The sequence below is a fragment of the Numenius arquata genome, chromosome 17, assembly GCF_964106895.1.
Source record: "Numenius arquata chromosome 17, bNumArq3.hap1.1, whole genome shotgun sequence".
Taxonomy (NCBI): Eukaryota; Metazoa; Chordata; class Aves; order Charadriiformes; family Scolopacidae; genus Numenius; species Numenius arquata.
Window position 1 is genome coordinate 9,611,642 of NC_133592.1, and position 21,181 is coordinate 9,632,822.

Below are 21,181 nucleotides of genomic sequence, written 5' to 3' on the forward strand. Positions count from 1 at the left end.
CAGAGCCAAGGCGGGAGCAGCGGAGGGGTCTCACCGGGATGGAGACACCGGGCAGCACCGAGGCACAGGAGCCAGGGGAGAGCGACGTGGTCGAACGTTTTACACCGGGGTACCGCGGCGGCAGGCCAAAGCAATCGATGCCGGGTGCCGCGTCCAGCCTTGCAGGGCGCAGTCGTGAGCAATCGAGGCCGGAGCGGCGAACATGGCGGCGGACATGGCGGCGGGCGGGTCGCGGCGGCGCCTGGTGCACCTGGACCTGAAGGGCGCCCCGCCCCGTGCCGCCTACTTGGTGGAGGTGAGGGGTTGTAGGGGAGTGTGAGGGGAGGTGAGGGTGTGGCGGGGGCTCCTCGGGGCTCCCTAGCCCTCCCCGGCCCGGCCCCACCGCCCGGCTCCCCTCTCTCCCCTCTCTCCCCTCAGGTGCTGCCGCTGCTCCGCGCCCTGGGCGCCAGCGGGCTGCTGCTGGAGTATGAGGACACTTTTCCCTACGCGGGGCCGCTGGGGCAGCTGCGGGCCCCGCACGCCTACAGGTACCGGGCGGGGATGGGCCTGGGGGGATCCACAGAGCCGAGCCGGGCCCTGAGGTCTCGCTCTCCCCCCGCAGCCCCGGGGAGGTGAGGGCGGTGCTGAGCCAGGCCAGGGCGCAGGGGCTGGAGGTGGTGCCGCTGGTGCAGACCTTCGGGCACATGGAGGTGAGCAGCGGGCGGGCGGTGTCGTGCCTTCGACACCAGGGAGGACTGGGTGGGGCAAGGGGGGGATTTGTTGGGAAATTTCCACCATAACTGCTGGGCCTCCCATTATCTAGCTCCCCACGCTCGGGTCACGGGGGTGACACTGCACTGAGCGCCCCGTTTCCTTCTCCTCGTGAGGTGTTTCATGGTCAGAGACCACTGTGGAGCAGCAGCCATGCCCCTCTTGCCTGTACCACCCCTGCACAGCCCCCGGCAAGAGGCCTCGTGCAGTCCCCCGTGCCCACACGCAGCCAACACCCAGCTTTTAGCAGGACACCTGTTAGCAGAGCCCTGGTGACACAAGAGGACACTGCTGTCCCCTTCATTTTGCGGTTGTTCCCCGAGCTCTCCTTTCTCTTGCAGTTCGTGCTGAAGCACAAAGAGTTTGCTCATCTCCGGGAGGTGAAGGTGTTTCCCAACGCCCTCAACCCACACAAGCAGGAGTCGCGGGCGCTGGTCAAAGCCATGATTGACCAAGTCATGGCACTGCATGAAGACTTAAAATGGTTTCACATCGGATGTGATGAGGTGGGACTTCTCTTGAGCCAAGAATTTTTTTCTTTTGAGGAATGATGATAAAGGCCAAGGCTTCTGCATTTCACTGATGCCCAGGCCACATTTGGGTATGATTTCGGGGACAGAAAACACCAACTCAAGCCAGTGCAGAAAAGTCTTTTTGACAGTAAATTGTTCCAGTAGCACAGGATATTATTTCTGTTGATCTAAGTGTGATATCAAAAGTATTGAAAGCAGTTTCTTAATGTTAACTCAGCATTTTGTTTTAAGTGAAATGAGTATTTAAAGTGAGACATCAATTGGAGATATTAATGAAGAATCATGTGAGTTTGGATGTAAGATGTTGGGTCGTTGTTCTGGCCAACTTATTGAAAGTAAGCCCTTTTGTGGTGGGAAGTTTGGGGTATTTTCTCTTGGTAGTTTGTCTCCTTGAGGAAGAGAACCTTGAGTTTCTTAAACCCCTCCCTATGGCACACAGATCCCTGGAATTTTTTGTGATCACCTTAACTGTACTGATAGTAATTTAGCATTTTGTATCCTGTTGTGTGAAAACTAATGGCAAGGTTAGATAGGGACCTGCAAGCTTTTAAAAAGCAAAATACTGTTTATGTAGAATAAATGTGGTTTAGATAAAATCTGCTCTAAAACAGCAAAGAGTTTTAAATGCATAACCAGCTCGATAGGCCCAAATCCACTCTCTGCATAGGACCAAGCACACCGGGGCCACGCGTGGATGTGCCCCCAAGTCACTTCTAGATTCAGGTACAGATGATCTCCTTCCCCAAGACAGGAACTTCATTTTATGTAATTCAGGACTTTATGGATGACTAGATTTGAACTGAGTAAATCTGGTGAGAGCTATTTCCGAGGACAAACCTGGCAAAGACAAATACAGCAGGCATTAATTATTAATTATAGTTTCTATAGGAAAATTTTCTTACATAATGCACTTACTCATGGCCACGGTCTCCTGCAGGCTGGTAGAAGCGCTTGCAGTGTCTTCAACACTGAGAGGTGCTTTTAAATATGTCCTTTCCGTGTGTCACATCTGGGCCATAGGTTTTGAATATTGTATGATTTCATGACACTGTGTCAAACTCGTTCCCCCTGCTCCTATACAAGAAGTCAGGATTATTTGCTTGGTGTTCCAGGTCTATTACCTCGGTGAAGGAAAGGAGTCAAAGCAGTGGCTGCAGCAGCAAGACAACACTCCAGAGAAGCTGTGCTTATCCCACATAAAAGCAGTTGCAAGTTGTGTGGCCTCGTCTTACCCCAGTGTGACGCCCATCGTGTGGGATGACATGCTCAGAGGGATGAGTGAGGAAACACTGGCAGGTGCGTGATCCATGAGGGGGCGAGTCATATTTTGTAGCCTACTGTCCTGGGTTGAGAGACACAGGACTAACTTTTCTTCTAATGCTGTGGAAAACTGCACTTTTAGAAGAGTCCAGTGTCTGAATTTGTGAAAATATTTACTTTATAGCCAGCCAGGCTCTGTGGGATTCAAGGTTAGTGTTTTCGAGCCTTGCCAGGTGCAGGGACAAGGAGGAGCAAGGCCTGGGCATTTGACCCAGGCTGGCCAACAGGATTATTTCATACCATGAACGTCACATTCAATATAAATTAGGAAAGTTTGCTGCGTAGTGGGCTCTTTCCCTGATGGCAGCGGGTCCAGACAACTCCTTGCCCGGTGCCGGAGCCCTGAGCCCTTCCCTTCCTCCTGAAGGCATTGCGCTCCCAGTGTCCAACATCTGCTGTCCCTGCTGGGAGCGCACAGCTTCTGCTGAGAGAATGGGCTGAGTATCATTCCTGCATATCTTATATCAGTATCAGGATTAATACTGATTTTTTAGTATTATTGTTAATTATTTAGTCTTAGTCTATTAAATCTATTTATATTTCAACCCTTGTGTTTCTTTGTGTTCCCCGATTCCCCTTTCCGGGTGGGGAGGGGTCATCGGGTGATAGAATAATTGTCTAATGACAGTAGATTGTTATGGGTTCTCTCAAACCATAACACCTACAAAAACGTTTCCACAGTCAGTTAAAACAGATTTGTTGGCAGCTGAAAGTAATGAAAACGAGCAATCTGAGAGTAGTTGAGATGTGATCCATTAGACCGGACAGCAGAGATATTTAGTCCTTGGCTGTGTGACTCCGGGCAAGTCTCAACACGTAGTACACTTTAGTTCTCCAGCTGGTAACAATGACAAACAGAACAGTCATCATGCAGTGGTTGCCATCAATTCTACTTCCTTTACACATTAAAAAACCCCAACTATTACTGTTTGTGGTATCAGTCTAAATTTCTCTGCCTCTCACCACCTTCTGATGTTGGTTCTTGCTCTGTGCCGCATTTGGTTCCAGTGGTGCCGGCTCCTGTGGAGAAGCAGCGACCCTGTGAGCATTTTTGACAGTATATGTGATCCTAGAGCACATCGTGAGGGGCTCCGATACCGAATTGTGGGGCAGCTCCAAGGCCTTGACGTCTCGAGTCTTGTTTGTTGAAAAATATGAAACCACTGCAAAAATTTGAGTAGTTCCAGCGCAGGCAGAGTTCCAGCATTTTCAGATCCATCTTACGTGTCTGCTCTAAACAGACAATACCGTGAAGAGCTCTGTGGCTCCTCCAGCAGTGACTGACCTATTCATGGCTTTAATAGTGGGAAACAGCACAAAAAAATGCAGGTGGGACTTGTGCGCTTTCCACGAGAGCAGCACAGCACGTAGCAAAGTGCACTCTGCTGCCGCAGGCAATAACAGACCAAACAAATTAAAATGGGACGTTGTTGAAAGTAGTAATAAAGGGATTTGAAGGTAAACCTATATCTTTATTTGTACTTCAAAGGCATCTTGAAAAGCGAAGTTCTGTGCAAACACAGCTCAGGCAATCTCTAACTTAAAGGGTGACTATTTCCTTTGAATTTAGCTGAAATCTCATTTGTACAGTTTGTGCAGCTCCACCAGTTCAACCCAGCAGGTATATACCGATAGATTCAAGGGAGTAAGAATGAGATGGGCTTGGGGTGGAGGGGTTCTCCAATGAAGTGTCACTGCTGATCTGTATTAGTGGTTTCAAGATGTCTAAGGACTTGGTGACCACTGGCGTGTGAACCCACGTGTTCAATATCCTGGCCAGGCTGAAAATGCCCAGGGGCACTTCAGCTGTAAATGAAGGATTCTAGTGACAAGCCATAGCTCTAGTCACCTGCTACTGCACCAAGAATATGTACTTAATCATCGCTTTTAACTGTTTGTTCTCCATGACTTAGAAGAACTCTGTTCCTTTCAGAGTCTGGGGTCCCGCAGCTCGTGCAGCCGATGATCTGGGACTATGCAGCAGACCTCGACGTGGAGGGCAAAGGTTTGTGCTTCTCTGCTGACCTGCTTATAAGAAGCAAAGAGCTGTTACCTGTTAAACAAAATAGCCAAACCAAAATAGTATGGTTAAAACATACCTCAGTTAGACACAAAAAAAATTCTATCTTTGTTAAATTGCTTCTTACTGCTTTAGTAGCAGAAACATAGTGCTTGTTTGATTTCACATAACAGTTGCTATTATGTATTTTCCTTTTCTATTTATGCTTCTCCTGTGAAGGACTTGCATTGTCTGCCGCTTAATTCTTTTTAAGCAGGCTATGGAATCGCTGGTGGGAGACTGAGGGGTTTTTCACAAGCGCTGTCACTTTAACTCTCCTCGCGTTAAAACCAGCGGGAGCAGATAGCTCCCAACAGAACAGCTCTGCAAAAGAAGCTTCAAGGCTTCAGACATCTATAGAATTCAAAAGAAGAACTCCTAAGGGCTCCAGTCGGGCATCTAACATGCATACAGTATTTCTTTGTTGAAAGAAGAATCAGTTGTCAGAGGGTGTGCATGCTCGTTACATGCCCTCGGTTTCTTGGCATTGAAGCAATTTAGCAATTCAAGGGGATGGAATATAGAAACTGGGCACATGGAAATGGGAGGGCAGCCACCACGACGGGCTGCTCAGAGAGCATGTCAAATGTCCCCCCCTTGCTGACGCTCAGAACTTGACGGGACAAGGCTCAGCAGCCTGTGGTAACTGGACCCGCATTCCTGTTAATTGGAGCATTACAGTCAAGGCAGAAAATGGAGAAAAACTTGTCCTGTAAGTGCCCTTCTGTGTCTTACTGCAGTGCATCTCATAGAGAAGTATCGCAGATGTGGCTTCTCCAAGGTGTGGTTTGCCAGTGCTTTTAAAGGAGCTACGGGAGTGAATCAGTCTCTGACACTTATTGGACACCACTTAAAAAACCACCTTCAGTGGCTGAAAGTGGCAAGCAGTAGCCCCCCTGATGTCCTTGAAGGTATCGCCCTGACCGGCTGGCAAAGGTAAGGAACATCTTTTTAAATGGTTCTGAGGATCACGTGGAAGCAAACTTCCACCCAAAAACTCCCTGAGAGGTACAAGGAGGCTGGGGATTCAGAACTTTGCAACCCTGCTGTCCTTCCTGTTGGTTACTGCTGGGCTTCTCCTGCTGCCTGTGGAGGGTGATCGCAGAGTTCCCATCAGCTGCTGTGGCATTAATCAGCAGGAGCAATTATTTTGGCAGACGCCAACAATAGCAGATCGGGTTTGAAGGCTTGAATGGACTTTGTGCCACCTTGAGCTGCTTGTAGACAGCATAGTTAACACGTGGTGCGGATCTGAATGTCTAATGGGAATTCAAATGGAATGATGCTGTGTGAGGGAGAAGAACTTGTTAATGTAATGAAGGAGTAAAAGGGTTTTATGCAGCAGCCAGGAGGTCTAAGGGAATGCCAGAGCACTGAATTCCAATTTCTGACCCTCGTTTGTCTTGGGAAAGCAATTTGGTTTGTATCTGTTCTTATTCCTAAACCAGGAATACTTAGTGTTTCAGAGAGAAGGCCCCTTCTCTGAGACAGAAACTGATACTTCTAGAGCTCTTTGAATTTTAGTAATTGAAATATTAAAACTTCCCACTTGTTTCGTATGTTCTAACAGTAAAATGCCTAACTAGTGAGTGTTTTCTTATTTAGGTATGATCACTTCTCTGTTTTGTGTGAGCTTCTCCCTGTGGCGATTCCGTCCCTGGCCGTGTGTCTGCAGGCGCTGGAGAACGGTACAATGACAACTTCCTTCTCTCCCAGCTAATGCCTAACACACGAGTGAAGTGACCTTGCCCTGAGGTTGGCACAGGCTTCTTACCATTTTGAGGTGGTTTGATTATCTGATTCGTGGTCTGAATTATGAAGAATAAATTATACATCTTGCATGTTTGCGATACAGGATTTAGATTAGATCTCGTTTATGTGTAAACGATTAGTTTTAACTAATCAATTTTCTTAGAAGTGCTCTAGGTAGTACACTGGCTGGTAAAATACTCCCTGTAGTTTCTGCTTTTCTTTACAGGCAATTGAAAATAGAATTTTTATTTTTGTCTTTCTGCGTTTCTTACTTTCACAATAAAACCCCCACAACCTACTTGTTCTAAGGCACTAAAAATACTCAGCACCCCGAATGGGAAGCTCGTGGCGAGGAAGTGCTTTCCCAACGCAGTTGTGTGAAAGACACTGTACTCCTCCCACTCCCAAGTTTTTTTCCTTTGTTCTAGTTCCATTTTACCTTTTAAAAAATCTTCACCCAAGGAGAACTACTAAGCCAATGCTGAGCACTCACCACTTTTATGAATATTTTGGTTATTTAGTTCCTTTTACTTATTTCCACTGTCTTCTGCCAGGTGGCTATTCTGAAAAGGCTAAAGAAAATGTGGAAAAGCTCCTGGGAATGTCCAACCTGGAAACTGAAACTTTCATGAGGTAAAATTCCAGCTGGGGGGTTGAGATGCTTGTTGTTGCATGGTAAGTTCAGAAACTCATGGATCCTCTTTGTCCAGCACGAGCCTGGGGACCTTTCCTGGGAGCAACATCCTCACGCTTGTGACTCAAGTTACTTTCTACCTCAAGTCATCGGTGGATGAGCTGCTAGAAAGGAACAGGTGAGGGGTGCTGACCTTGATCCCGGGGCTCTCTGAGGGGTTTGGGGGCTCTGTCACCTCAAAACGGGGCTTTCGTGCAGGTGACTCCCCCAAGGTGATCAGTCACGGAAACATCCAGCTCTGCAGTTCAGGCACCGCACCCTTAAATAGTGACACTTCAGCAGAGTGTAACGCTCAGATGCAAATTTAGTGTGTTTCAGCAGAATTCATAAAGGCTGTGTGCTGCCTTCTTTCACACTCTTTCCTGAATTAAATCTTACTGTTACTTAAAATGAAATTTTTTTAATGGTGCGGTTACAGAAAAAAGGAACTTGAAACTTAAAACGCAACAGATGATCAGTTGCTCTCATCTGCCAGAAACAGTCTTTTACAAGCTAGTTCCAAAGAAACAGAGACTTAAATTTACTTAATCCTTAAGCATTATCTCTAGTTGTGAAGTTCAGCTAAAGCCCTGTCAGCCGACAAACACGTATTTCACTGCTGCTTCACAAACTGTTCCTACTAACGTCCGTTTTCAGATACGTCACAGGCTGGTTCAGCCCCTACCACAGAAAAAGGAGGATTATTCATCCTATAATCATGCATCACTTTCAGCCGGATGCAGTAAGGTAATGCCACTTACTTTGCATTACAGGGGAAATAAAGTCTGTTGTATTTTGGGCACTCGGGTACGTCCAGTTCTGAGTCCTTGTCTCTTTCTGTAATTATTTCAGAAGCATCAGTGGAAATCAAACAATATGAACTATTCCTAATGTGGTTTTAAACAGAAGATGATGTTTATCTTTGTCTTCTGTTGGACAATTTCTTTGACTATAAGGATAAAATTGGTGTTGGAAAAGCTCTCCCTCACACAGGGAGTTACACCAACATAGAGCACTTCCAGAGGCGTTTTGCCTCGCGTAGGAGCTCACCGTGGGCCCGGGCCCAGGCAGGGCTGGAATAAAACCTGTCCCCTTTCCCCTGCTCCCTCACACTCTATGGGCTTTTCAGATTCATGCTAAATTCCCAATTTATACTTTTTTTTTTTTTTTTCTGTGATAAGGTGAATATCCAACTGCATCCGCTCTTCCTGATTAAAACCCAGAATTAAATTCCCCAACGAGTCTCACGGTGGGTTTCAGTTACACTTAAAATGTGTATAGTGGTTTTTTGAGCTCGCATTTCAGTGCTTTCAAAGTCATCGCATAAGAAAAGTGCCAAGATTAATGGTACTTAAACACAAACAGCATTGACCTTTTGCCATTTGTACGAGATCAGGTCCTTTGAGCTTTTGCAATAGATGCTTCTTTTCCTGTAAAGTCTTTTTAAGGCTTGTGCTCCCTGGGAAAGGCACGGTGGGGCTCTCCCTTGAGGCAGAACTCACTGGAAATGTGATTTTCTTCCTTCTGCTCAGTCTCCTGGCCAAGTGGAACGCTGTGGTGCAAGACCTCCAGGCAGCCATGGAGCAGGTTTTCCACGCCTGCACCGTAGAGGAGTGGATGGAAGAGAACGTCCACCCCAGCCTCCAGAAGCTGCAGCGAGTGGTGGATGATTTAGATAAAGCAATAAAAGCACAAAATTAGGGGCGTTTCAATTCATCTGTCGTACTCCCTGGGAAAAGACGGCTACTGGAAATCTGCAACTAGTCATGTAGCTAGAGGTTGTCTTCTTGAGAGTTGAAGCAAGAACAGAGATTAAACAAAAGTGACCTGAAGGCATAAAGGAATTTATGAGGGTAAGAGGCTTCAACTTTATTTTAATTTCCCTGTTGTAACATATTGCTGGGCCTTAAATCACCTGCCCTGTAAGTCAGGTCAGCTCCCCTTGTGTAGCAGAACACAGGAGTGAGTCAGAACTCAGCTGTATTACGAGGTAGGAGAAAACCCCAATTTCTTCCAAATTCAGTATTTGTAGCAACAGACTTTCCTACATTACAGTGACCTGGAGAAGTTCCACAAGTTCTACTCCGGTCAGTAGCCAACATGTCCTCCCCTTGCAGTTTTGAAATGCGTAAAGCCATTGGGGTTAAACCCGGCTTCCATTGGATTCCCATCAGGGAATTGCCATCCAGCTTTTGGCAACGTCTGAGCAAGGACCAGGTGCTCGCTGCGTCACAGCAGACACACCAAAGGGGACCCGGACGGTGACAGTACGGAGCAGGGGAGCTCCAGAGAAGGGGCTTGTTACCAGTAATGAAGGTGAGACCGGACTTTGAGGGGAAAATTGCCGTAACGCATGGGGCTGCTTGACTTCGCACCAAAGCATCACCCAGGTCTGGATTCATCCCTGCAGAAACGCACCCTCTCGGCATCTGCTCCACGGTGTGAAACCCCACTGAGCGCAGGTCTGTCCAGAGCTGAAACACAACTAAAGTCTGCTGAATAAGAGGGAAAAATGCCGGTTTATTCTGCTTTAATGTTGAACTTCTAACAACGTATAGCAATATATTTTGTGGACTTAACTAGAGCATTAAGATAATCACCACAATGGAAAATAATTCAAAAGTCTGGTAGTGAAGTGCGCTACTTTGCCGTGACTATTAGAAATATTCCTTGTTTGCTTCATTTATTGCTTTCTTGAAAGCCTTATTTGGGAAGCACAGGTATTGACATTTTCTTGGAACAATCCATTATAAGGCAACGTAGCTCTAGATACAGAAAATACAAGAAGTACAGCATAAGGCAAACTTTAACTTATTTAATGAGAGCTACAGGGTTTGGTCCACAGGCAGATTTTTATCTATAAAGAATAATTTTTATTTTAGCATATACAAAATAGCAAAAAAAAATATTTGCTATGTATACTGGAATTACAAAAATCACATACCTTGAACTAAACAAGATCTTAATTTATTTTACTTTAATAAATTCTTTGATACTCCAAATGTTTGTGGAAAATATTTTTGGTTGGTTGGGATTTTTTTTGCATGTGGCACATTGGTTTGGTTTAAAGGGGGGAAATTGCAAATACATTCATCAGTGGAGAGCTGGATGAAACTGGAAGCTGGACTGCTGTAAAAGCGAAAGCAGGGTCAGTAATGAGCTAAAAATCTGGGCTTCCTCTACCTCTGTCCTCCCCCCATTAACTCTTATCTGTGCCAAGGAGTAATTTAGACAGCCATTAATATTTTAATACATTTTAATTAAAAACAATATAAAAAGATTACAGCAACACAAAACAAGTTATCAAAGTTTTTTTTCTTTTTTAAATGTCCATTGGTAAAATCAACACAATAAACAAGCCCTTGCTGAAATTCTATTTGCAATTTTAAAGTAGAAAAGCAATTTCTAAACATTTTCCAGCAGTATTTTCACCTCTCAGCAATGTACTGTGGTGTCAGAGCGAGCTCTCTACCGCGTAAGCCAGCTTAGGTTTTGGTGTCTGTGTAACTTCATAAATACAGTACAAGAGTCAGATCTCAGCTATACGCTATAAATACTTTGATTTTCTTTGAGACTTGTACAATCGATCCTAGTTACCAGAGTATCTCGGTTTGTGAAATAGCAGAATATTGGATTATGGCTTAGATAAGGCAGCTTTCTTCCTTTCTACAAGATGCTTCCGTTCAGCACAACAGCCGAGGCCACGATCCCAGCCACAGCCACGCAGGGAACTGCAAACAGGCTACCGGGGTTTAAGCTGAAGCATCTGCCAAACAGCACTTACCATACACGTAGATTAAAGGAGGTAACAGAAAGCCTTGGCTTTATGAAGCAGGGGGTTAGATAGAACGTTAGGATCTTTTATGCAGGTTTTCAAATCATTTTTAAGTCAAACTACAGCTGTTTAGTCTCAAGTTACTACAGCCCGAGATGCACAAACCTTAACAAATACATCTGTAATGCTCTTCCAGGAGCGTCTAATTTCCTAACCAAAAACTAGTCTCTCACATCATTCCTTTTAGTACAAGCCACGTTACATCAGGCACACATAAGACTATGTTAACTGGGCCTTTCAATATGCCAGGTCCAAGAGAAGTGAGGAAAACCATCCAAAATGGTAAAAAGTGGCAAGAGGCTCAGAGAAAGGACTAGTGGAAATAGGGAAGAGCAGAACCTGTCCTGAGTTAGCACCTGCTGTTCTAAACCGTTCCTTCAAGCTGCATCGCGTCACCAAAGAGTCTGCAGACATTGCCATAACCAAATCCATGTTAACGGCCATTTGCAAATTAATTTTCCATGCACACAGTGACTGCAAAACATGAAAATCCAGATCTGTCTTCCAAGTACAAAAGACAAACAGTTTGAGAAGACAGGAAGCTCAAAACCTCGATTAAGAGAAACACATCAGCCTGTGATGCGTATTCACGTAGGGCCTCCAGGTGCCAAGCTGTGCCAGCCTTCACCCGCGCTGTAGGTTGAACCACAACAAGCTCCTGGTTGTACGGACCAGCCAGCAGCACCCGGCACACAGCCCCCCTGCCAGGACACACCAAACTGGAAGAGTTTACTCACTCAGCCTTCAGATCGGCTCAGCGTGCGGAATTCCGGCTCCCATTTACTCCATAGAATGTAATCCAGGCTGTTTTATTTTACCATAGGTCGCTGCCCTTGTCAGGGATTCTGAATTGTCCTTACATCGGTTTGGTCTTTGTGTAAGGATGTTGCATAGTCCATAAGTACAGACACCACTAACATCAAGGCTGCAGAGGAAGTGAGAGGCACAGAAGAGCTCAGCAGAAGCAGGGCACACGATGCAGCGCAGGCTGAGATCAATAGTCGTACCTTTCTAAAGCTGATTTCTAACTGGAAAACCCCAGCGTGGTTTGTATCTTCCATGGAATGTTAGCTCTCAGGGAAACACAAACCCAGTGTAGCCAAGACTGAATGCAGGTAGTTTTGTCCATTTCATCCGTGGCCAAATCCATGGACACGAGTGCAACGCAGATCCGTACCGTGCTCTCCCTCTGAAGGGCCTCGCTGCAAAGCAGCAGTTACCTGCAGGCTGAGCTCTTTTCCTGACATTATCCCACTAAATACTGAAAGACTATTTCTTACTGGAAGTCCTTAGAACACTTGACATTCTCATTTTACACAGCGGGGAAAAAAAACAAGTTCTCCAAATTCCCCATCTCATTCTCTTCCCTCTAAAGAGCGTCACCCAGGCTACACATTATGCTGGATTTAAATGAAGAACTCTCTGAAGTGTTACACCCTGCAGTATTTTTTTAAGCAAGTTTGGTGATTACTCTTTGCTTACAGCTGTGCTTCAGAATAAAGGCCAAATTTAGCTAATTGCCTCCAACCTGATTTTCCCACATTCATACACAGCAGCTTCCCAATTCCAGTGATGCGGGGTGGAGACTGAAAACCAAAGGATTAAACCCCCCAACTCAGAGGGCTCCACAAGGAGGTCTGTCGGCAGAGGTCTGCTTTGATACCTGACGTGATTACAAGTTTCTTTTCTTATTTAACAGAAGGAGACCCACTTCTGTGCTGCAGTCCCTTTTAAACCGACAGAAAGAGCACTTTGTCTCACAGCTCCCACACTGGGAGTGGCTGGAGGAGAAATCTCAGTACAACCCATTCTTGGGTCAGAGAAGGAACACGCAACAGGACACAGCTTCTGCTGAAACCTTTTCAGAGCTTTCTCTTCTGCAGAGGTAGAGTGCTTTGAAACCAGAATGCAGGCGAAAGTCCTGAAGACGTTTGCTGCTGGCCACAGGGGAAAGCAGAGCACACAGCTACGCCCTTCAGGTCTCCTAGAATTATCTGTGTAAGTATTTTCTAAGTCAGGTCTTCAGACCATACAATTCCTAAATAAAACTCAGTGAACTTTAACACAAGCACTTCTAGCACATTGAAGGAGTTTTCAGCTCTTTATAATCTTTTCTTCTCGTACCGACAAGTTGATATAGGCATAATGAAGTTTTAGTTCTAGACAGAACACGTTGGCTAACAGAGGTAGCTTTGACTTCAAAAAGTATCTTGGAAAATTCGTATTTTAACTATCTGTGAAACAGTTGGTCAGAACGGAGGACACTACACACACCTGGAGTAAAACACAGATACAAAGCAAATAGTGGATCTATCCCAGCTATCTTAAAAAAGTTATTATTTAGCACTTCGGTATCATTTCAAGTGAGGAAATACTAAACAAATCTAGGCTGCCACTTAGTTTGACATCAGTCTTCTCCCTACCGAAACTAACAGATGTGCTTTTCTTCCTTTCTAAATACACCGTTAAAATAGTAAATGCTGAGGTCTAGAAAAAGCTTCTTTATCTTGGGGCAGTCTGTGCCCAGAAGTTAAGCAGAACAGGATTAAGGTAGAACACCCCAGAGATGTTGAATCATCAACGTGATCAGTTTTTGTTTACAGCTCCCTGGCAAGTCCAAGAGAAGTCAGACTGTAACAAGGTGATCAGCCTGGTGTTTCCAATTCCAAGACAGTCACTCCAACTTTTCCACTGGTATCTTAGTGGCAGGTCAGTAGTAGAGAATACAAAAGTGCCACTATCCTGCATCACCTAATAGCATATATTAAGCTGCTTAAAACCAATTTAGCAATACATTCAGTCATTTATAACATTTTGAGAAAAACCTCAAAGCATTGTGTTGAGTTCAAATTCAGTTCTTCTGCGTTTCATATACTGTACCTGCAGCAGATGTTTGCATCTGTATCTCCACTTCATTAATGGGAAAGCAATAAATGATTTCAAACCCATTAATTAATAAATAACTATTCCTAGACAAGCTGGATGAGCTGACAAAGCTCAAAAGCCAGTGTCCGCATGCAGGAACTAAGGCAAAGGAGCAAATAAGCCAGAATTTGCTTTGGACTCTACAACAGCAATGCTGAGAGTGCGGATCTTGAAGCAGTTTAGCACTAAAAAAGGTGTCCTAAGACAGATTCCTCCCGTTGTACACACACATGTAGAGAAATGCCCAGCTGAAGACTGTGAGGGATTTCTTTTTCTGAAGAGCAATCAGTATATTTTCCAGATGTTTGAAAGCCTCTGCTGTCTTCAGCTCCTGACGACTATTAATATTTATCCTGTGGTTCATCTGCATCACTACCCTCTGTTTCACTGCTCTGAGAGAGATCTTGTTGGCTCTCTACTCTGTCCAGTTCCAGAAAACTAGTAAGGAGCTTGGCAACTGCTTCCACATCACTGTGGAAAAGAAGAAACAATGTAAGAGTTAGTAGAACTGTGGTGTTGACGAGGACAGGATGCTAGTTCTTGAGAATAACTGCTTGAAGGGCCAGTCAACACACTGCATAGAGTATCAATGACAGCATCCCACGTTTGAAGGCCACACCAAGCCAAGCCATTGCTTCCACATCGCAAAAAATCAATCCTTTTCCCACAGTCCCTGCTGCAAGATTCCTTATTATCGATGCTTAAAATAAATCCTGCTAACGGATAAATACACTGAATGTTCGCAAAATAGGATTAATCCCCTCTGCCACTGCAGAGCTGAGCTACTGGAGGTAACTACAGCGGGCGTGTAGGGATCTTCGGTATCTAAATATGATCAGTCTCCTGATGGGAGATGGTGTTACCCAAATGCCTGCAACTGAAAGCGTTAAAGGGTTTAAAAAAGTTAAACTGAATAACACAGTCGTATCAGCAACTATGAAAACAGAGCTGAGTCTCAATAGTTGACAATTACTGACCCATGTGATTGATATTTCCCACCTTACACATTCTAATTTAAAAAAAAAAAGTCCACACCACACCTTCTACAGCCCAGCACTGCACTCTGAGTCAGCGGGTGTGAAAATCCAGTGGCAAATCGTAGCACAACCAGGTAGCCCTTCCCAAAATACCGCACAACCTCCTCTTCCACGTTCACATCTCTGATCTCGTGCAGCAGAGCCACTACTGTAAACAGATGTGGAAAACAAAGCAGTCTATTAGCATTACAGTAAACACTCAGCACTGATACTAGTGACTTCCCTGGCTGGGACTCTGCTCCCGAGTTTAACGAGATTGAGCAAATACTGAAAGATTTAACTGTTCAGAGCATCTGCTGATCTCTGGGTCCCCACAATAATGGTACTTGAAACAGATATTACCAAATAACCTCTCAGGAGATGTGCTCAGCTCCCCAATGCATAAACATACCCTAAAAGAAAGCTCAGAAACATTAAACATCCTTCTCTCCACATCGCTTATCTTCCATCTCCAAAATGGACTGTTTAAAAAGCCAATTCAACTTAACATTCCAAATTCTATCAGCGTTTTAAGCATCTTGAGAGTTGGTTTGATTTAGACTAGCAAGTAGAATAAAAAAAATCCGGCACTGAAGAGGCTCCTACTTCAGTTGGCAATGGAGCTCCTGTCTCACAGCAACTCAGCCAAGTCACATACCACGCTTCAACTTCCGTTACTCCCACAGGAGCTCAGAAGAAATGAGATACTGCATCAAGCTGAACCTACTGAATATGCCGGTTTAAATGCATATTATGTATCTGCAAGATATAACACGCCTGCTTGCATGTATCTAAAGATTTGCCAGCTACCAAAACCAGATTAGAATATAGAAATCTCAACTCCTGAAGCCAAAAAACTTTTTCACCAGTCCCACCTGCAAAGGCAGCTAACCAAGGGAAATACAGACCCGCACATTAACATCCCAAAGGAATGGTTAAGACTATTATGGAAAGCAATGTGTAAGCCTCATTACCTTGGATTAAAATAACAGACGGGATGCATTTGGCACCTTAACCTGAAAACCTGAAAAAGCATTTGGGTCCCGAGAGGCGGATTATTACGTCTGCTGCTTGGGAAGGAAAGTGATCTGGAAACAGGCACAGAACTCCAGAGAAGCTTATTCCATGGGCATGTACACATTTCTTCTGTCTGCTCACCACACCTGCTACCACAGATACTGCTCTCTCACCTTGTTCATTGCCTCCTTTTGAGAAGGTCAGTATTTTTTTGTAAAGGTTAAATGTTTTCAGGCAGACTGTTCCCTTGTTCTTATCAAATATAGCTTCCTGCAAAAATTGAAAAATAAAAATCAAGGTTTTCATAGAAACACCATCAGTAGCTATGCTTCAAAGTAAAATCAAAAGTTACACCACAAAATAATCTTGGTAACACAGAGAAATACAGCTATTTTAGAGACATTCCTCTATTATTAGCCTGTGAAAAATCACAATCTTGCTCTTGGCTTTAACAGAGACTTTACCATGATTCCTGTGCTACTTCTAGAAGGAAGTTCCAGCTGGTTTCATTGCCCCTCTTGCCACACTGTTTATGTAGGAAAAGCTCTGCCTGGCATCAAATTCGAACACCAACTTGGAGCTCCTTTAATTTTCACTTTTGGTGTACACATTTGGCCTACAGTATAAGCACGTAGTGAACATAAGTTCTAGTTACACTTTTCACTAACACAGTCACTAACTCCACCAAAATTCCAACATTGTGCTGTATGAGCCAGGCTTACACTAGATTTAAAATACCCTGACAGTGGATGAAAAGAGGATGTCTCATACATGTGGGTTGCTTATTCTATAACAACTCAGGTCAGTAAGGTGACAAGCCTAGAGAGCGGGTTATTGCTCTCAGCTCAGCTCCCAATAAATCAACACCCACGAGATTATAAACCAGCTTCACAAACACCACTTTTCCCAGTGGAAAAAGAGCTGAGTAGGCTGGAAGGTCAGAGCTACCCCATTTAATGGTCATTCTGTCATGAGCTGGCACAGTAAGTACGAAATCATGTTGCAGTAGCTGAATGTGTTATTCTTTTTCTCTCTTTTATACAAGAGGAACAAAAGGTCACAAAACAGTTTTGGGCAAGTCTCCCCTTAAAGAACACTCTTATGTTTAGCTTCACATTTTCATGCTTGTGTAGTCAAAGAATTATTGCCCTAATTCTAGTCCTAGTAGAGCAACTCCAAAGGGTTTCCTCAAAACCAAGAGCATAACTTGTCTGTTTGGGCTGAGCCAGCGCGTGGGGCTGCTGGAATCAGCATCTGCCAACTGTTTCTAAACTTGCACGACCTCATTTCCCTGAACTCAGCATCTCACCTCCCACTGCTCCAGATTCTGTGCTGCCACAAAGAAACACCCAGCCATATAGAAGATCTTCCATGCCAAGCTGTCTGAACAATGCAAAAAGAAAAGCAAGCACAATTTTAGAGGGTTTTTTCCTTCTTTAGTATTCAAACAGTTAGTTTTAAAAGCAACATGCTCAACATGCTCCCTTTAAAGACAACAAAAGAAAAAAATATTTCTCTGATGCCATTTTTACCTTTAATCGTAATACAGGCTATTTTACAGCTCTCAGGATAAAAATACAGAAACTCTTCACGTATTTTTCAAAGACTCCATCTACACTGGGCTCCAAACCATGCAGAATTATAAGCATATGTATTATTGGCAAGGTTCTAAGATCACTACATCTTTCTCTTCCCTAAAAGCAAAAGCATCTTAAAAGGCACCCAAAAAACTCTCAACCTGCTCCCAACCACCAAATATTTGTGCTGCAGAGGACAAGACTAAGGGACGACGGAAACTCACTGAAGCAAACATGCTTCTTCATAAAAGGAAGCAGTTGGCCCTCTTGACAAACAAACATTTGCATTTTATGTCCTGGAAATGTTTACATACAGCAGCCTAAGCAATTTGCTTACTCAGACTTTTACTGGAAGCAGATTAGAACTGTGCTCCGTGTTGCTTCAGGAAACTTTGTTGTTATGTCTTAAGGAGAAAAAAGACTGATATGGCTGGTGTCTCCAGCAGCTTTCACTGGACTTGGCTCTTAAAATAAAAATACATTGATTATATTGGTAGTAAATTCCTACACACTATTAAGTTTTTAAATTTGATGTTAATAAGATGCAGCAAGAGAATCTCAGGGCAGCCTGCAGGACGAATTCCATAGATGGAAGGACACTTAGCATTTGTTGCCATCCGCTCTGTTGCAGGAAGCAGCAGTAGCTGTCTCTTCTCTAAAGGTGGGTTTATGAGTAATCACTGCCAGTCATGATTTAACAGTTTCCAGAGAAACAGAGCACTTCCATCAAAGGCAAGGTAATGATTTCATTATGGTGGCAAACAATCATTATGTCTCTTCCCAGGAGAGCCGTGAGGACCAGCTAATCACATTTATAAAACACTCTGAAAGTATGAAATGCCACAGAGCACTAAATATCATTATTAAAAATACTCTTGCAAATGGAAAGGGAGGCTGCGTAAGAAATAGAGCATTAAAGCACAGGAATCATACACGGGCAACAATCATTATTGGATTTTAATATTCACACCGCAAAGTTGCTAGGTACCTATACTGCCTTTAAGGACAGATGGAAGCTGCAGAGAGGAGTCATCAGCATGAACAAGAGATCAACAGGAAATAAACAATTCTTCAAAAAAACGATAGGCCATTACCTGCACTGTAATAAGCAGCAGCCAAACCTATGGAGGCTATTCCTAGGATGAGAGGGGAGAGAATTAAGACATACAAGCAGCTCAAACCATCTAAAATTCCCTGATTAAAAACATGAATATCCACAAGTTCCTCACTTTTCAAAAAAAAGGGACAAATGCGATTGCAACACTGAACACTACATGAGAGAGTCAGTTATTTTTCTCTGAACTCCATATAAAACCCCTCCCACTCTGCAGAGACTCTAAAGAGCACAGGGGGTGAGGTCAGAAATAAAAGGTCATGATGGAATCAGGAACGGAACTTCAGAGGGACTCTCAATCTCACCGTTACCTCATACTTCCTCTTGAGTGCAGCCCAGCTTCAAGCGTGCTAACAAACACTACAACGGTTATTTTTCCCCTCCGAGTGCTCTGTGGAGCCAGAAGAACACTTCTGCAATAAAGCTGTGTCCTCCCGTTGAGGAGGAAGCAGTGGAAAAGCGCCTCTTGCCCCAGAGCACTGCTGCGACTGCAAAGGTCTTGTCTCAATGAGAGCGTGACAAGACATCACTGAAAGCAACGTTATTGTTACTGCAATGGGGTCTACTCAGCTGGAAAGCAAGATCTGCCATGTTTTCGCCACCAGCTCTTTCAGTGTGGTCCTACGAGATACTGCTCCCTGTACTTTTTCTGCATATTCAGTAATGTTTAAAAAAAAAAAAAGCTGCTTTTCAGAACATCCTGTATGACTTCCTATTTCATACACACAGTGCCGTTAACAGTTCACTGTCAACCACACATCAGACCTAACCCCAGCACCGCTCCGCTGCAGATTTTTCCATTTCTGAAAGCCTTGACGTTTTTCAACATCAGTATGCATCCCCTTCAGAAGCTTCACGTTTATATTGCTGTATGGCATATAATATACTTTCTTTTCTTCATCTTTCAGGACTCCCTTCAAATTCTGCCTGTGAGCCTCTGAGGCCCTGTGGATAACAGACTGAAAAATTACCAGTCTCACAGTGAAACTACCAAACCAAGGAGAAGACTTCAGGCTCATTGAGTGGCTATGCTAAAGGAGAAGTTCAAAGCATGATGATTCCTCCCCTTCAAAGAAAAATGCCCAGAAGACAAGCATCTCTTGTTAGAGACTCTTTTGGAAATTTATTCTGTGATCCACTTCCTTTAAAACAAGCTCTGAAACTGAGGAAGATTATGGTCTTACCAACAAAGAGAGACCAAGATCGGATGCCGGGTGACCTCTTTAGATGAAGATAGGAACTTGTGCGGTTTTCAACCAACATGTACATCTTCAGAACAAACTGCCAACAGCCCAGTCTGACTCATGAAACTTCACTGGCAAAAAAAAAAAAATATAATTAAGAATTTAAAATCACTACTGATTCCAACAGTCTCCCTTCCTAGCATTTGTCAGGACTTATCAAGTCTTAATCCAAACTATAAAAGGTGGCTGGGGTAAGAACATAGTCTTCTTTCACAGAAAGAGCAATATGCATGCTTAAAAAAAATTGTCATGTTGAGACTTGCACAACGACAACAGGAATCTGAACTCTTTGAGAAACTTCTCATTTGGGGGGTAAAAGCCTCTTCCTCTCTATCACAACCAGACTCCAGAGGAAAATGTGAAAAACAAGAACGTGGAACAATGCTGTCACTAATTCATACACACTTCAAGCAAATAAAACAGGAAGAGCAATGGAAAGCGCTTGGACAGCGTTTTTCCTGCTCTCTGCAAAGGCTGCTGTGAGTGACCAGCCTGGCAGAAGGACAAGGCAGCCTTCTGCAACGCAGAGCTGGGGTCTCTCATCCAGCCAGGGTGACAGTCCCAGCCCAGCAGTGCCACCACCACACAATGCCATACATGGCATTCCTGTCTTTCAAGCCAACTCAAGAATAAAACCAGGAGCTTCCAACAAGTACATTTGTCTCTCCCCAACAAGACTGTGCCTTCAGCCTAGTCAGAAAGTAACGGTAGAGATTAAAAAGACAGGTACTAATTAAAAACACTAAGAGCTGGGCAATCCCATGCAGCATTTTCAGCAAGTTTTTACTATTTCCAGCATAAAATTGTTTGAGTTCTGGCATGATTGTGGGCTCCAGTGCAGGAACCGATTGTACCCCAACACTCAGCACAAGCAGAAAGACTGATTTGTACAAGATGCCAGAGACATAAGAGGACCCAGCTGATCTTTGAAGATTGTCACTAGCAAAGGGACAGGCTGCTTACTGCTTCTCCTGCACCAACTGGTAGAGATGTACATTGTTCTTATGAAGACCACGATCCAGTAAAAGTAAATGGGAAATGAAAGCACGTGCTAAGTATATGTCATAGCGTGAGCAGGGTGTACCTTGGCCTTAATCAAGGACATCTTCTGTTTCGCTCTTTTGTGTTACAACCTTCATACCACTTCAGGTAGGGGGTTTCAAGCAGACTTCCTCAAAAGGGATTCCTAAAAAGGAACTCTTCTGATCAATGTGATGAAGCTCAAGGCCTGTGATGCTTTCTGGGAGCAGCAGGAGCATTAAAGAGCTCGTTTACAGCCAGCAGACAATGAACACCAACTCCTCCTATTGACTTGGTGCTTTAATGATTAAATAGCCAACTCTTGCTGCCCACAGAGCCAGCTCAT

The 21,181-nt window shown here is 44.2% G+C and overlaps 2 protein-coding genes across 2 annotated transcripts; one reads left to right on the forward strand and one right to left on the reverse strand.

The window, feature by feature from the left end:
* The first annotated feature begins 149 nt into the window (after positions 1–149).
* On the forward strand, positions 150–10,086 carry HEXD (hexosaminidase D). Its single transcript, XM_074160139.1, has 12 exons — positions 150–295; positions 418–527; positions 602–689; positions 1,092–1,256; positions 2,396–2,579; positions 4,537–4,608; positions 5,403–5,598; positions 6,268–6,350; positions 6,969–7,047; positions 7,125–7,226; positions 7,745–7,834; positions 8,620–10,086. Exons 1-12 carry the CDS (start codon positions 203–205, stop codon positions 8,786–8,788), a joined length of 1,431 nt encoding a protein of 476 aa, XP_074016240.1. The 5' UTR covers positions 150–202; the 3' UTR covers positions 8,789–10,086.
* A 325-nt stretch (positions 10,087–10,411) lies between these two features.
* CYBC1 (cytochrome b-245 chaperone 1) lies at positions 10,412–19,886 on the reverse strand. Its single transcript, XM_074160227.1, has 6 exons — positions 19,756–19,886; positions 18,552–18,593; positions 17,190–17,263; positions 16,054–16,150; positions 14,888–15,032; positions 10,412–14,318 (listed from the first exon to the last, which is right to left on the reverse strand). Exons 1-6 carry the CDS (start codon positions 19,838–19,840, stop codon positions 14,189–14,191), a joined length of 573 nt encoding a protein of 190 aa, XP_074016328.1. The 5' UTR covers positions 19,841–19,886; the 3' UTR covers positions 10,412–14,188.
* Between the last annotated feature and the right edge of the window lie 1,295 nt (positions 19,887–21,181).

Bases quoted from the DNA above. Each gene is read 5' to 3' on its own strand.
- HEXD (XM_074160139.1), top strand. From the start codon at position 203: ATGGCGGCGGACATGGCGGCGGGCGGGTCGCGGCGGCGCCTGGTGCAC. The intron at 296-417 runs GTGAGGGGTTGT...CTCTCCCCTCAG, and splicing joins GTGCCGCCTACTTGGTGGAG to GTGCTGCCGCTGCTCCGCGC. The intron at 690-1,091 runs GTGAGCAGCGGG...TTTCTCTTGCAG, and splicing joins AGACCTTCGGGCACATGGAG to TTCGTGCTGAAGCACAAAGA.
- CYBC1 (XM_074160227.1), bottom strand. From the start codon at position 19,840: ATGTACATGTTGGTTGAAAACCGCACAAGTTCCTATCTTCATCTAAAG. The intron at 16,151-17,189 runs GTGAGATGCTGA...CAATTTTTGCAG, and splicing joins AGAATCTGGAGCAGTGGGAG to GAAGCTATATTTGATAAGAA. The intron at 14,319-14,887 runs GTGTGGTGTGGA...TCTTTTCCACAG, and splicing joins GCAGTGCTGGGCTGTAGAAG to TGATGTGGAAGCAGTTGCCA.